Source organism: Humulus lupulus, chromosome 7 (genome assembly GCF_963169125.1).
Source record: "Humulus lupulus chromosome 7, drHumLupu1.1, whole genome shotgun sequence".
Taxonomy (NCBI): Eukaryota; Viridiplantae; Streptophyta; class Magnoliopsida; order Rosales; family Cannabaceae; genus Humulus; species Humulus lupulus.
In genome coordinates, this window is record NC_084799.1 from 150,608,503 (window position 1) to 150,623,751 (window position 15,249).

General features: G+C 41.3%; 1 protein-coding gene across 1 annotated transcript; it reads right to left on the reverse strand.

Moving 5' to 3' along the window:
* Positions 1-12,127: 12,127 nt before the first annotated feature.
* Positions 12,128-12,778, reverse strand: LOC133792285 (uncharacterized). The gene is made up of 2 exons (XM_062230191.1): positions 12,655-12,778; positions 12,128-12,534 (listed from the first exon to the last, which is right to left on the reverse strand). The coding sequence occupies exons 1-2, from the start codon at positions 12,776-12,778 to the stop codon at positions 12,128-12,130; spliced, it is 531 nt and encodes a 176-aa protein (XP_062086175.1).
* Between the last annotated feature and the right edge of the window lie 2,471 nt (positions 12,779-15,249).

The window sequence follows — 15,249 nt, forward strand, 5'->3', positions numbered from 1 at the left end:
AATGTTTTTCATGTGTCCATGCTCTGAAAGTATGTATCAGATTCAACTCACGTGCTGAATTATGAGAGTTTGGAGCTGGACCAGGATTTGTCCTATGAGGAGAAGCCAGTTCAGATCCTTGATTGAAAGGATAAGGTTTTGCGGAACAAGACCATTGCCTTGGTGAAAGTGCTGTGGAGGAACAACAAAGTTGAGGAGGCAACATGGGAACTTGAATCAGACATGCGGGAGCGGTATCCCGAGTTGTTCAGGTAATTTCGAGGACGAAATCTCTGTAAGGAGGGGATAGTTGTAGCGACCCAAATTTGCTAATAAGGCTTGGATGGAGCCTTGATTAGTGTGCCTGGAGGGCAATAATTGCTATATTGTGTTAATCTATGTGAATTTGAATGATTATGTGATTAGAAAGCATGTTTAGGTGGAATAAATATGCTTGTGGACCCCGTTTGATTATGAGGGGTAAATTGGTAATTTTAGCCCGCTGAGGGCATAAATGTAATATATGTGAAATTTTTTGTACAATGGTGATATAATTGTGATGCACGTGCCGAGACGGTCCTAGGGAGCTAAATAGTTTAAAAGTCACAACGGGATTTAATACCTGGCTCGGGAGGAGCCTAGGGGTATTTTGGGAATTTTAAAATTTGAGTTTGTGAGTTAATGGTTAATGGTAATTGAGTAACTTGAGTGACCATTGGTAACTATTGAGAGTAACAATTTTAGATTAGAAAATGGTAGATTTGCAGGAAAGGTGAAATGTCAAAAATGCCTTGAGGTCTAGTTAGGAAAGGAGTTACTTGGATGGGTAAAATAGTCTTTTGCCAGGGGTTTAGATAGCTTCAGCTGAGGGAAAAGATGACTCACATTCTTACACTTAGTCATATTTTGCTCTTGCTGAAATTGGAAGAGAAACTAGAAGGAAAGGAAAAGAAGAAGAGAACTGAAATTGGGAGACCTAGGAGGAGAATCAAGGTGGTTTAAGGCAATTAAGTTGATCATAAACCAAGATTGTTCAGAGGTAAGGATTTGTCTCTGTTTTTGCTTAAGTTTTAAGCTTGATTACTAGAAAGTAAGTATGAAAATTGAAAGATAGTTGTGGTTGGTTTGCATGGGATTTCAGCTTGGTAATCAAGAGGAATTGGCTTGAAGCTGGGATTGGAGAGTGTTCAAAGTCGGATTCTTGGTTGAGGTAAGAGTTCTAAGCATCTTTGAATTTTCGTTTCTGGTGTGGTTTAAAAAAATTTAGAAGCATGGTTTACATTTTTCAAGCCTTGGTTTAAGTTTTAAAAGCTTTGGGTTTAAGTTTCTGAAATTTGAAACCCAAGTGTGGATTATGAGAGTGATTGTGTAATTGAGCTTGATGTTGGTGTTTATAGGTTGTTGGATGGTTCATTTATGGTTTTAAATTGGTTTTGGGGTTTAGGTATGTGTTTGGGTTGAATTGGAAGTGTTTTGGCTCGGGAAAAATGCAGGGGAAAACCCAAAATTCTGGGCGAGCCTGGGGGTATAAATGGGAATTTAGAGAATATGTTGAGGTTAATTTTGATAATGAGGAATATAATTGGTGATTAATTAGGTATCGTGAAGTAAGCGGAAAATGTTAGAGACACTCGAGGAATTAGCGGGAATTGGGCAAAATGACTAAAATGCCCTTAAGTGGATTAAAGGATTTAGAATTAAAAGGGAGGGCATTATGGTCATTTGGCTTTTTAGAGATAGGAATTACTGAGGCTTTATGCTCAGTGGAGTTTGTAGAATGCAATAGAAGTCTGAAAATAAGGAAAAAGAAGGAAAGAAAAGAAAAAGAAAGAAGGGAAGGAAGGCAAGGTCGGTTTGGGCATTTTTCCACCATTTTTTTGAGGGTTCTTGGAGCAAAATTCAGAGGAGAGCTAGGTCAAGCTGAGCCATAAGGTTTCTGAGCTAGGCTTGAAGAGCTGGCAAGGGTTTAGCAAGAAAAAACCTTCCACTTGAGGTAAGACTTTGAAGTCTCTTCAGCTCTGGTTTTGATTTTTAACTAAGGTGTCTAAGCTGAATTGGTGGGGAATTCTAGGGAAGTTGGAGCTAAGAATTGAGGAAGAGCAAGCTAAGGAGGTCTAGAGGCAACTTAAGGTCGAATTTCCATCAAAGGTATAAAATTCTGAGCTTTAAACTTTGAAGGTTTGATTGTCTTTGCTGAGTTTCTGAAGTCTATGAGCAACTATGGTGAATTTTGAGACTAGGGATGCATGTGATTGGGTTTTGAGTATTTGGGATGCTTGGGATGAGTGGAGTGTGTTAATAAGCTTGTTTTAAAGTTTGGTTGAGAATTGGAAGAGTTTTGGTAAAGGTTGGCTCGGGGAAATCGCAGGAAGGAAAAGTGCTGCATTGGCTGTCTATGACTAGCGCTACAGCGCTAGCCTTTGGGCGCTGTAGTGCTAGGCCATGCATTCTGGGGGGTTTTGGTTCTGCTTGTAGCGCTGTAGCGCCCTCTTTAGAGCGTTGTAGCGCTACCCTGTTTCCAGAAAGGGGTTTTTGAGTTATTTTCAAGGGTTTTTGCCCGGGGGTTCGGGGTTCGATTCCACCACCCCGTTTGGTGGAATTAGAGCTTCCCGAGGGCTCGAGATTGGTCTCGAGGGTAAGATTTGGACTTGAGGTTTGGTGATGACTTTGACCTATGGTTGTGATTAGGTGAGCGCTAGGGCTCGAGAGGGATCGTGCTCAAGGAGTCAAGTGATCAAAGCTAGCGAATCTAAAGGTAAGAAAACTGCACCTGGTTATATGTTTGTGATGGGACTAAGAGCTCCCAATATTTGTATAATGTCAATGATGGTATTACGCCATGGGACATGTGATAGTGGCCTAAGGGTGCCGTATTCAATATTTGCGCACAGGGCGCGGCTTGGCCACTGGTAGCCGAGGACAGCTTATTATTCACTGAGCTTGGTTTAAGCGGGCCGGAGTCAGTGGGATAACGGAGGGTGCGGCCTGAGGGTGCTAACCCTAGTTAACATTTGTAAATTGATATATGATATGAGTTGATATGTTTAGTATACTGAATACTTGGTTATTCTGAATGTTTATGTGGTTGTGAACATGTTTATGCAATATGAGATATTGAATTGGTTGTTGATTGCTTATGCTCTGTTGTTGTGTTTTCTTGCTAGGCCTTGGCTCACGGGTGCTACGTGGTGCAGGTAAAGGCAAAGGCAAGTTAGACCAGTCCTGAGATGGAGAGCTACGGGGTTGAATGTACATAGTCAGCTGTTCGGTCGCTTTGGCCGAGCAATGGATCAGGACAGGGATCGCTGAACTGTCTATTTTGCCTTAGTATGGCTAATATTGTATTTAAATTGTGAATCTTTTGTAAATGGTTTTAAACCTACTATTTTGGGATCCCTTGTAAACATGAAATGTTATTTATAAGAAATGTGACTTTTAAGACCAAAATCTTTTAACCCTAGTTCCATTATAGTTTCAGTAACACGATTTTAACTAAACGACTTGATTAGCAAGTCTAGCACTTTTATAAGCACACAGTGTAACGGTCTTGGCTATCCAGGGCGTTACACCCGTTATCTACTAGTGTCCTCCTAACTCTCTGATTGGCGAGCTGGATCGTGACGACCAGAGGGTCGTTATGTGGGAACTGGACATGACTGGCATCTTCCTCCGTAAAAGTGATTGGTTGCCTCTCCAATCGTTAATGCTTTAATGATCGCGGCCCTGGAACAAAATCCACTCCGTTGTGGGATTTTAGCTCGTTGATATACCTCTTTTGGGCACCTCTGCTCGTGCCTGCCAGACGAGGACCTCCAAAAATGGTTGCTATATCTCCTCTCGTTATCGGAGGAGGGTTGTCTTGATTCACCTGATCTCCATTTTGATTCATTGGAGCCTCCGAAACTAATGGAATGTTTTGTCCCGCGGGCTGTCTGGAAGTCACTCGATTTTGGGCGTACTGAGCCAAGGGTCCTACCTTGATGAGAGTCTCGATTTCATCCTTTAGTTATCTGCAGTCATCAGTATTATGACCGATATCATTGTTGAATTGATAGAATTTCGAGGGATCTCTTTTTTCCCTTTGATTCTTTAACGGCTTTGGTTTCTTCCACGGAAGGCGACCATAATTTGCCAAGAAGATGTGCTCTCTAGTATCCGTGAGGTCGGTATAAGTTTCATAGACCGGTTTAAACTTCTCCACGGATTTGTTTTTCTTTAACCCGTTCTGGTCGCTCTCACCATTTCCCTTTCTTTTATTACCCCCTTGGTTATTCTGGGCAACGGTTTGAGCTGTAGCACTAGCCACATTTGTCACGCGCTCCAACGGGTTGAATAGGGGTTTGGCTGGTCCTCGCAACAGAAGCCCATGCCTCTTCTAGGTTAATCCACCTTTGAGCTCGGTTTAGGAACTCATCCACAGTGTTAACTCCCTTTCTTTGTAGTTCCTACCATAGGTCGCTTCCCACAAGGATTCCCGTCCTCATTGCCATGAGATTAGAACTCTCGTCGGCATCTCTAGCTCGTGCGGCAACGTTGGCAAACCTACTCAGGTATGCTTTCAAAGGTTCTCCGGGCTTCTACTTTACATTTGCAAGGGAGTCAGCCTTAATCGGAGCTGCCTGAGAATCCCTGAAAGCTCTCTTGAAATCAACAGAGAAATTCTTCCATGAGCTGATAGAGTATTTTTTGTACTATTTGAACCATTGCCTAGCCGCCCCGATCAGAGTTGAGGGGAACATTAGGCACCTTAGCTCGGGCCTGATGTTGTGGGCCATCATCAAGGTGTTGAACATCCCCAAATGGTCAGACGGATCTCCATCTCCGTCAAATTTTGATAAATGGGGCATCCTGAAACCCGGTGGGTACGCAGTTGCCGTAATGTTTGGGGCAAAAAGCTCGAGCTCATCCCCTAAATCATATTCATCTTTTTCCTTTTCTAATAGGAGTCTTTTCATCAGCTCCTCCATATGGGCTAACCTTTCGAGGGTTTGGTCTTTGATTCCTTGGTTATTCCATAGCTCCCGTCCTACCGTACGCGTTCGGTGAGTTGTTTTCCCTCCAAGTTCGAGCTTGGTTTTGTGGGACATTCCCGTTATCACGTACTTCAGAAGGACCTCCCTCTTGACGAGTGTAACTGGCTCCTTCGTTTTGGACTGAATTTCTCCTCGGTGAATTTAGGCGATCTCACAGATCATGCTGTGGATTGAACCGAGGGCTTTGAGCCAAACTCAGGCTATTTCTCAGGTCCGCAATGGATCTACCACTTCGATGGCTCCCAATCCAATAACTCCCATTAGTGAAACTCAGTGCTCGTCGTTGAGGCTGAGGATGTAACAACCCAAATTCGCTAATAAGGCTTAAGGGTCTTGATTAGTGTGTCGGGAGGGCATAAATGGGATTAAAGTGAATACTATTGACTTAAATGTGTGAATATGTGATTGATGATGATTATATGATAATTAATGATATTATGTGATAATATGAAATATTTATGTGATGTATGTGAGAACCACATTATTATGTGGCCAGGTTCATAAAGCGCAACCCAAGACGATCCTAGGGTCAGATAGTGGGAAAAGTCACAATGGGACTTAAGATATGACTTTGGACAAGTCAGGGGTATTTTAGGTATCGGGTAGTGATTTGGACTATCGGGTAATGAAAATAAATATATGGAGATATATTTGAGGTTAGGATGTCTAGGCGGGAATATTGGGGGATTTTACCGTTTTGGCCTCGGGGACAGTTCCGGCACCCCAAGCCTTGGGATTAGCTTAACAAGTAAGACAAGAGTTAGGAAGCTTTTAGGGAAAAATAAACCGACCTAATCTCTTACTCAGTTGGTTACTCTCACTCTCACTCTCAAGAAAAACAAAGGGAACTAAATTAGAAGCACTCAAGGGAATTGGGGATTGGAGCTGAAGAATTGTTGGAAATTTAGTGAGATTCAAGAGTAAATCTTGAGGCTTAGCTCAGTGAATAAACCATGACTGAATCAAGACTAAGGTAAGGGTTTAATCCATCTATTTTTCTGAAATTCAACCTTAAGCTTCAGCTGGATTATTGAGGGTATTGTTCAATTGATGATTAGGGTGGAATTGAGCAGGGGAAATCCTTGGAATCAGCTGAGTTTTGGCTAAGGGAGGAGTTCAATCAAGAAGGTCAGCTTTGTTTCATGAATTGATGATTTGAGCTTGAGTTTTGACTGGTTATGACAGGGTGTTTGTGTTCTTAGAGTCTCAAGGATTGGAGGTGAATCTTCTATGGTTTATTGAGCTGAATTTCTATTGAAATTGTGTAGCATGAGTTGGTGATATGTTGGGTGTTGAAGTAGGAAGCTTAGGGGTGGTTTTGGTTGAGGTTTTGGGCTTTAAAATGATGGGTTTTCTGGGCACGAAGGGAAGGGTCACGGCTCTGTTCTAGAGCGCTGCGGCCCTAGGATGAAAAAGGGCCAAGGAGGCTCGGCCATGGGAGGGCGTCGCGACGCGTGTTTTGTTTAAAATGGCATTGGTTCTGTTTTGAGGCTAGGGCCGTGGCTAAGCTTCAAGGGCCACAGACCTTGGTTGCACACATGAACTTTTGAGGGTTTTAGGCACGAGAATGTGGTCTAGTAAGCTCGGGATTGATTTCACCACCGTGCTTGGTGGAATTCGGATTCCTGGGAGTTAGTTTTGTAATTGGAAACCTATATTTGAGTATTGATGGCACCCTATACTTTGGTTGTGACTAGGTGATAAAAGCTTAGGCTCGGGAACTGATCATGCTTGAGGGGCATTGCTCGTAATTCAGTAACCGTACAAACTAAAGGTAAGAAAACTGCACCCGGTTGAATATTTGAATGGGACTAAGGGCTCTTTACTATAAATGATTGAGAGAATGGTATTATGCCATGTAAATTGTAACCAACGGCCTAAGCGAGCCACGGTTAACTTGTGCAATTGGCATGGCTCGGACACTGGTATCCGAGGACAGCTTATTATGCACTGAGCTCAGCTTAAGCGGGTCGGAGTCAATGGGTTAAACAGAGGGTGCGGCCTAAGGTGTCGGCCCTAGTATTTGTGTAAACTGAATGCTGTATTTGACTATAGATGAGATTGTGGAATAATCTATGTGTGGTTGCTTGTATCTTAAAGTATGTTTTTATGCTATGGGTTGAGTAATTGAACATGCTTACTAGAATATCTGTTTGAGATTACTGTATAAGTTGTGTATGTTGTTTTCTTGCTGAGCCTCGGCTCACAGGTGCTGCGTGGTGCAGGTAAAGGAAAAGGCAAGGCCGATTAGCCCTGATTGGAGAGCTCTGCGGGGTGAATGTATATGGCAGGCCGCTCAGTCGCCACGGTTGAGGAGATTACAGGGACAAGTGGACCAGAACCTTGTAACTTGCCTTAGTATGGCTAGTATTTACTTTTAACTGTTGAGTTTTGTAAACCAGCTTTTAAACACTGATCTTTTGGGGATCCCTTCTGTAAACTATTTATAACTTATGAAATGTATCTTTTGAGACCAAAATGTCTTTTAACCCTAGAACACCTAAATTAAAGACACATTTTTAAATTAATGACTTGATTAGCAAGTCCTGCACTTTATAAGTACACAGTGTAGCGGTCTTGGCTATCCAGGGAGTTACAGAGGATCTGGATCATTGACGTGCGTCCTCGAGGCATAAGTAGGGGCAGTGGGAGGAGGATTTCTCCTGCTATCCCCATAAGCAGGAACATTTTGCGCAGAATGAGGCGGTGTTGGATATCTTATGGGGGATGCCTAATTGGGGCAATTCTTGTCCCGTCAAGACGAACCAAATTAGCCCTCGGTCATTCTGCTCCACCATTTCTAACTCTCTGCGTCTGGCAATCTGATCGAGACGCAGGAGGGTTGGCTGGAGCATGCTTTCTTTGCGAGCTTGCCCCGGACCTTCCCCGTGGGTTGCCATGGGCATTTCCAAGCGCATACGACGGTGGTACTGAACTTGGGGTTGAGGTCCTAACCGACTGGATGACTTGTCGATGACCCCTGGGAGGGCCATTAGGCTGAGCATTTTGGTGATCTTGTGCCATGGGCGCAGAACTTGGGGTGGCAGTTCTGTCTGACCGACTTGATTGGATCGGTCATTCCTGCGGGACTTATGACACCCACCTTGCCTCTTTTTGACATTAACATCTGTTGCAAGAGGGGGTAACCGAGCCAAAACCTCCTTAATTTTCTTGTTTTCCTTGGCCAGATGGCTTCTTAACTGCATGTTCTCCATCTCTACGGTGGTCAAGTAATCGGGGTTTGGATTCAGAGGCAATGACGTCGAACTTCAGGTATCGCCATGACCCATTGGTTGCTTTCCCAACCGTTGCTGGATTTCAGGGCTATGCTCACTGGAAACAGCGGCATGGTGAGCCTCCTGCCCACCAGGTTTTTCCATCTCATTGCCGTTTCTCGATCGAGTGACCACCATGATGAACTTTGATTGGGCTTTTTACGAAAGCACTAATCTGCAACTCTCAATGAAAGCACCAAATTGTTGACGCGATTTTTCACCAACAATGAATTAAGAGAATAACTGGGATGAATTAGTGCTTAATGATAAACCGTAATAAGAAAAAAGGACTCTCTAGAATTCTCTAAAGGAGACTCCTAAGAACACTCGTCTTTTTTTACGTGGTTCAGTGGTTAAAATCCACCTAGTCCACAAAGCTATATTATTACTATTTTTCTCTCTCAATTTTGACAGTGTTTTTGCATTACAAAAACAACCTCTCTCCTTCTATCCAAGATCTTAGTATTTATAGAGAAAATCCTTAGACAAGTCTTCGGGTCATCACGTGACTTAAACACCTATTTTTATCTGTATTACACTTATTATAAATATTCCAATTTATCCTAAGGTATGGTCTGATCAGGAAATAAAACTAATCCTAGATCCTCAGGGACATGCGGACATGCCCTGCCTGACCATGCAAGATTATATTACGTGTCCGAGTTTTCAGGGATCCGCAGACATGCCATGTCTGGCCATGCACGATTATATAACGTGTCTGGGTTTTCAGGGATCCAAGGACACGCCAGATCTTTAGTGTGCCCCGAGCTGATTATACTATGAGCCCGTGCCATCACCTTGGGGTCCGTGCTGTCTTCGTGGAGAATACACAGATTCATTGGCCATTTTTTCCATGCCTTTACTTGCCAGTTGTACTCGAGCTGAAATTACAATGCACAAGTTCAAATTATTAACTAATAACTCACTTATCTAAACTAGTCATTAACGTGTTATAGGAAAACATATCATAAGTTGTCTTACCCGAATTCCTTAGCGCTTGCTTGTGGAAACCTTCTATCCAAAAGCGAGCATTCACACTTAGATAACACTGTAGTGAAACCACACAGTGACTCAGATTAAAATATGGCGTATTCTTATATATTAATACTCCATAATAGCTACATGAAATAAATTCTTAGGGACTCTATACTATAGTCTCTTATACACTTCATAGTGTATAAGGCCAGATTTCGTTTCAGTCTTAACGATATCATAGGAAAATCGGTCTCACCACAACACGCTCACTGTACCATGCATTTTAATATTCTTTAATTGAAGAACTCACTTATTGGATAACTCGTATTTTGGTTTTAGGAAAAAGGAGTTATACTCAACTCATATCTTTAGAAAATACTAACTCGTCATCTTCTTATGAAAATTTATAGTTTCATATCATTTACCAAAATACCACTTATTGATCTGTTTCAAATAATATCTAACAATGACATATCGCTCTCTTAAAGGTTCTGCAAACTCAAACTCCCATTCTTACAAATTCTTACCCATAACCTAGGATCTCTCTTTATGTTGTTTTTTGAAAAGAATGGAAATTGGACCCTTAACTTATAAAATGGTAAAAAATCAACTTTTCGCTAAGGTTCGAAATTGCTACCTTTCAGTTTTTAGGGCAAACTTAGAAAAATTATTTCTCTTAAACCGTAACACATTTTTCTCTTAAATTTTATAGGACTCCTTGTACACATATTAAATAATTCCTTTCAGAATTTTATTATTTTTGGGATGGCAAAACCCATTTGAATATTTAAAGCAATTTGGGCAGTGCTTGCTGCCCAAAAGTTTTTCCCAGTTTTTATGGTAAATTTGAAAATTATTTCTCTTACACCATAGCCTAGTTCTTTCTAAAATTTTACAGAGATCTTTATACATGTCTAAATTAGCTTCCTACAAAAGTTCATAATTTTTGGGATAATAACTCAACCAAATGTTTAAAGTCATCTGGGCAGTGCTTTCTGCCCAGAAGTTTTGTTCTAGATTCTAGGGCAAACTTTAAAAAAGCATATCTCTTATACCTTAAAATATTTTACTTTACAGCTTCACAATGACCCTTATACATGTTTAAAATAACATCTTACAAAATTCCATAGTTTTTTTATTAGTAAAACCCATTTAAAAGTCAAAACAATCTGGGCAGTGCACGCTGCCTAGAAATTTTCCAGATTTACATCAAGATGCCAAAAAGTTCATAACTTCGGTTTGAAAAAACTTTGTTTTTTGATTTTCAAAAGCCTAAACTCAAGTACTCATCTATAACTATGAAAAAAATACAAATTATTTCCACAAACAGAGTTATTAGGGCACAATCTGACCCATTGGAAGTCAGACCACGAAAACTTGGCAACATGCATTTTTACACATTCTAGCAAAACTAAACACAACTAGCAAAACCCTAGCCAAATGAATGCATGAAAATCAACCAATCTAAACCTCAAGCATAAAATAAACTTCAAAAACCAACAAAACAACCTATACAACTAGATCTAACATCAATAACCAAAAACAACTCAAAACCAACCAAAGATCTACCTTTGATGGTTCTAGCTTGGAGATGATAGTCCTTAGCTTGTCCAAACTTCCTTCTTAGATTCTATACCCTCAAACCAAGCCCCATAGGTTTCATATGCATATTTTTAAGAGAATATTAGAGTAGGAGATTTTAGATGAATGGAAAAACACAAAAACTCTAGAACCCTTACCTTTGTTTTCACTAGATCACCAAAAAGCTTCAACTTTGAGATCCTCCTAAAACATCCTCCCTTGAACCCTAGAACACAAGATCCATGCCATGCATGGCTATTATATCACATGCATGCATATTCCACCACTTAGGGTTTCAGATTTGAAGAAGAAAAGAAGTGAAATAGACAAAGTTTCGTACTTACTTCTTCACTAGTCTTCCCTTAAGCTTCTCCTTCCGTCAATGGAGGATGAGTGAACCAAGCTTGTGAAGAGAAGAGAAATGGCAGCCAAGGGGCTCATGGCTTTTGGTTTTGGAAGTGTAGAGTGGAAGAGAGATAGTCGTTTGAGTGGACAAAATAATTTTTGAGAGAAGTGTGTAGTTTTGGTGAAAAAAGATTAAGGACAAAAATGTGGAAGAGCACTAATCATTAGGGTAGTCTCTTAACCTTCCTTAGGATATGGGTCATAAGACACTTGAGCGCATAGGCATAGCCTAGCCACCCACCCTTATCTCTCCTCCCTTGTGAAAAGACTTTTATGCCCTTGCCAAATTTTACCACACTTTAAGGCATTCAAGGACCCTTTGGTAATTTTACTTCTAATTTCTACCAAAAATTTTACGCTATAGTTTTTAAATATCCCAAGATAAAATTACTTAAATAAATTTGACCAAAATAAATTTTGTCACATAACAAATAATTTTGGTAATTTACTCAAATTGGCCAAAATGCCCTCAGGGGCTCGGGCAAGAATTTTCATTCTTAAACCCGGTCGATTGGAATTAAATCCTCAATAATTTTTTCTTAAATTTATTGGCTCGACTATAAAGTCTCAGTGTCAGAAAAAATAAATATTTTTATGTCATAGTATTTCCTATTTAATTAATCCGAGATTTTTACTTGATTAGGTTTTTGACCCGGTCCACGACCAAGGATCTCGGTTTCTAAAAAGAAAGCCGTACTTACAGAAACATGGCAATCATTCACACATCACAACTTCTTGTAACATAAAATGTTCACCTGACATAATAATTAATATAGGGAATTAAAATATACCCGAACGAGGGTTTTACCCGGTGCCATAAACGTGGGGCGTTACAATACCTACAATTTATACAAATTTCGTCCTCGAATCTTAGAACAACTACGGGTATAACTCTCTCATCCAATCTTCGGGTTCCCATGTTGCTTCTTCAACCCCATGGTTACACCACTGCACCTTAACCATGGGTATATTCTTATTACACATCACCTTATCCTTATGATCCAAAATCCTCTCCGGTTTCTCCTCATAACACAGCTTCGGATCCACTTCCAACTGTCCATAACTAAGTACATGACTGAGGTCTTCAACATATTTCCTTAGTATAGGTACATGGAATACATCATGTACTCGAGCCAATGCAGGTGGAAGAGCTAATCGGTAGGCGACCATACCGATTTTCTCTACTATCTCAAAAGGTCTAATATATCTTGGACTCAGTTTTCCTTTCTTACCAAAACATAGAGCTCCCTTCAACAGAGCTACCTTCAGAAGCACCTTATCTCCAACTTCAAATGCCAAGGGTCTTCAGCATCAATCTGCATATTTGCGTTGTCGATCTATGGAGCTATGTAGCCTCTCTTGAATCTTCTTGGTATCCTTGGTAACTTTGTCCACTTCCTCTGTACCCAAGAATCTTCTTTCACCGGCTTCGTGCCAATGAATCGGGGATCGACACTTTCGCCCATACAGGGCTTCATACGACACCATCTTAATAGATTTGTGGTAGCTATTGTTGTAAGCGACCTCCATTAGCATAATTTTTTTGCTCCACAACCCCTGGAAGTCGAGTACACAGGCTCTCATCATGTCTTCCAGGGTTTGGATCGTTCACTCACTCTGGCCGTCTGTTTGGGGATGGAAAGCAGTGCCAAACTTAAGTTGAATCCCCAAACCTTCTTGCATCCTTTTCCAAAATGCTGAGGTGAAATGTCCATCTCGATTTGAAATGATGGACTTAGGTGCTCCATGTAGTCGTAAGTCTGCTAACTTATCTGCAGAATAAGTTATCTTAATGGGTAGGTAAATGTGCTGACTTGATCAATCTATCAACAATAACCCATATCGTATCTTGACACTTAGGAGTATTTGGCAGTCCAGTGACAAAGTCCATTGTGATCATCTCCCACTTCCATTATGGAATCTCTAGCAGTTGCAGCAACCTGGCTAGTCGCTGGTGCTCTGCCTTGGTTTGTTGGCAGGTGAGGCAATGATCCACGTATTTTGCTACTTCCTTTTTCATCTTCAGCCACCAAAAATATTTCCTTAAATCCTAGTGCATTTTTGTGGCGCCTGGGTGCATTGCGTAAGGGGCATTGTCTGCCTCATAGAAGATTTGCTTCTTAATCTCTACATCGTCGGGAACAAAAATTCTACCTTTAAATCCTAACACCTCATCTTCCGACATGTGGAATCCTTGTCACATATCCTTCCTCACCTCATGTTTGATCTGCTCATACCAGGCTTCTATAATGGTGGGTTGCACCGAAAGATTTGCTAATTTTCCAACAACTACCTCGAGATCCAATGTAGAGATGTCACCTTGCAGTTCCAAGGGAATTTCTCACACTGTCATTGCGTACGCCATCAGTTGCCAACTTAAAGCATCTGCCAACTTATTGGCCTTTCCGGGATGGTATAGAATGTCACAATCATAATCGTTAAACAATTCTAACCACCGTCGCTGCCTCATGTTCAATTCCTTCTGGGTGAAGAAATACTTTAGGCTCTTGTGGTTGGTGCAAATTTTGCAATGTATCCCATAGAGACAATGCCTCCAGATTTAATGCGAACACTACTGCAACCAACTCTAAGTCATGCATCGGGTAGTTATTTTCGTAACTCTTTAGCTACTGGGACACATAAGATATCACCTTGCCATGTTGCATCAGTACCACCCCCAATCCTTGTTCTGAGGCATTGCTGTAGATCGTGTATCCATCTGTCCCATTGGGGATAGTCAGCACTGGGGTAGTGGTCAACGTCGTCTTTAGTTCTTGGAAACTCCTCTCACACTGTTCGGTCCATACAAACTTAGCATTTTTACGGGTAAGAGTGGTCATTAGCGTTGCTATTTTCGAGAACCCTTCTACGAACCGCCTATAATACCCTGCTACCGAGAAAACTTCTCACTTCCTGAGCATTTTTCGAAGGTTTCCACTGACTTACTGCCTCTATCTTGGTAGGATCCATGGATATCCCTTCTCTTGACACCACATGGCCCAAGAAACTCATCTTTTCCAGCCAAAATTCACACTTGGAGAATTTGGCATAAAGTTTTTGTTCCTTCAAACGCTGATGAACCATCTCCAAATGCACTGCATGTTCCCTTGGGTTCCTCAAGTATATCAAAATATCATCAATAAACACAATGATGAATTTATCTAGAAACTTGCTAAACACTCAGTTCATGAGGTCCATGAATGCGGCGGGTGCATTGGTGAGTCTGAAGGACATCACTACGAACTAGTAGTGACCATACTGCGTCCAAAATGTTGTCTTAGGTATGTCCGACTCCTTAACTCTGAGCTGATGGTAACCTCATCAGAGATTTATCTTGGAGAATACCGATGCTCCCTGCAGTTGATCAAATAGATCATCGATCCTGGGAAGCGGGTATTAGTTCTTAATCGTCGCCTTATTCAGCTCCTGATAGTCTATACACATTCTCATGGAGTCGTCTTTCTTCTTTACAAACAATATTGGGGCTCCCCACGAAGAAGGACTTGGTCTTATAAACTTTTTATCCAACAACTCCTGCAGTTACGCCTGCAGCTCCTTCAATTCCGCCGGTGCCATCCGGTACGGAGCTTTCGAAATGGTTGTCGTCCCTGGAACAATCTCTATATTGAACACCATTTCTCGCTCAGGCGGTAGGCCGGGAAGGTCATCGGGAAATACTTCAGGATATCTGATTTTTATTTTATTGATAATAAGTAGTTTTAATTATGGCTGTGTTTACTCCAATCCTTTCTCAACTTTTGATGGAGAAAAATTCCTTAAATGAAAGCAAAACATCAACATTGTGTTGATTGGTGACAACTCCGAATTCTTCATGACTGAGGAATCCCCATAATGAGCACCGTCTCTGCACGTTCTTGATGGCACCGTAAATGCTTGGATAGCACAATCTTCACACGTTCATGATGGCACCGTAAATGCTCGGATGGCACCGTGTCCGCATGTTCGTGATCAACTCAACTATGGTCTGATGCAGCTCATGA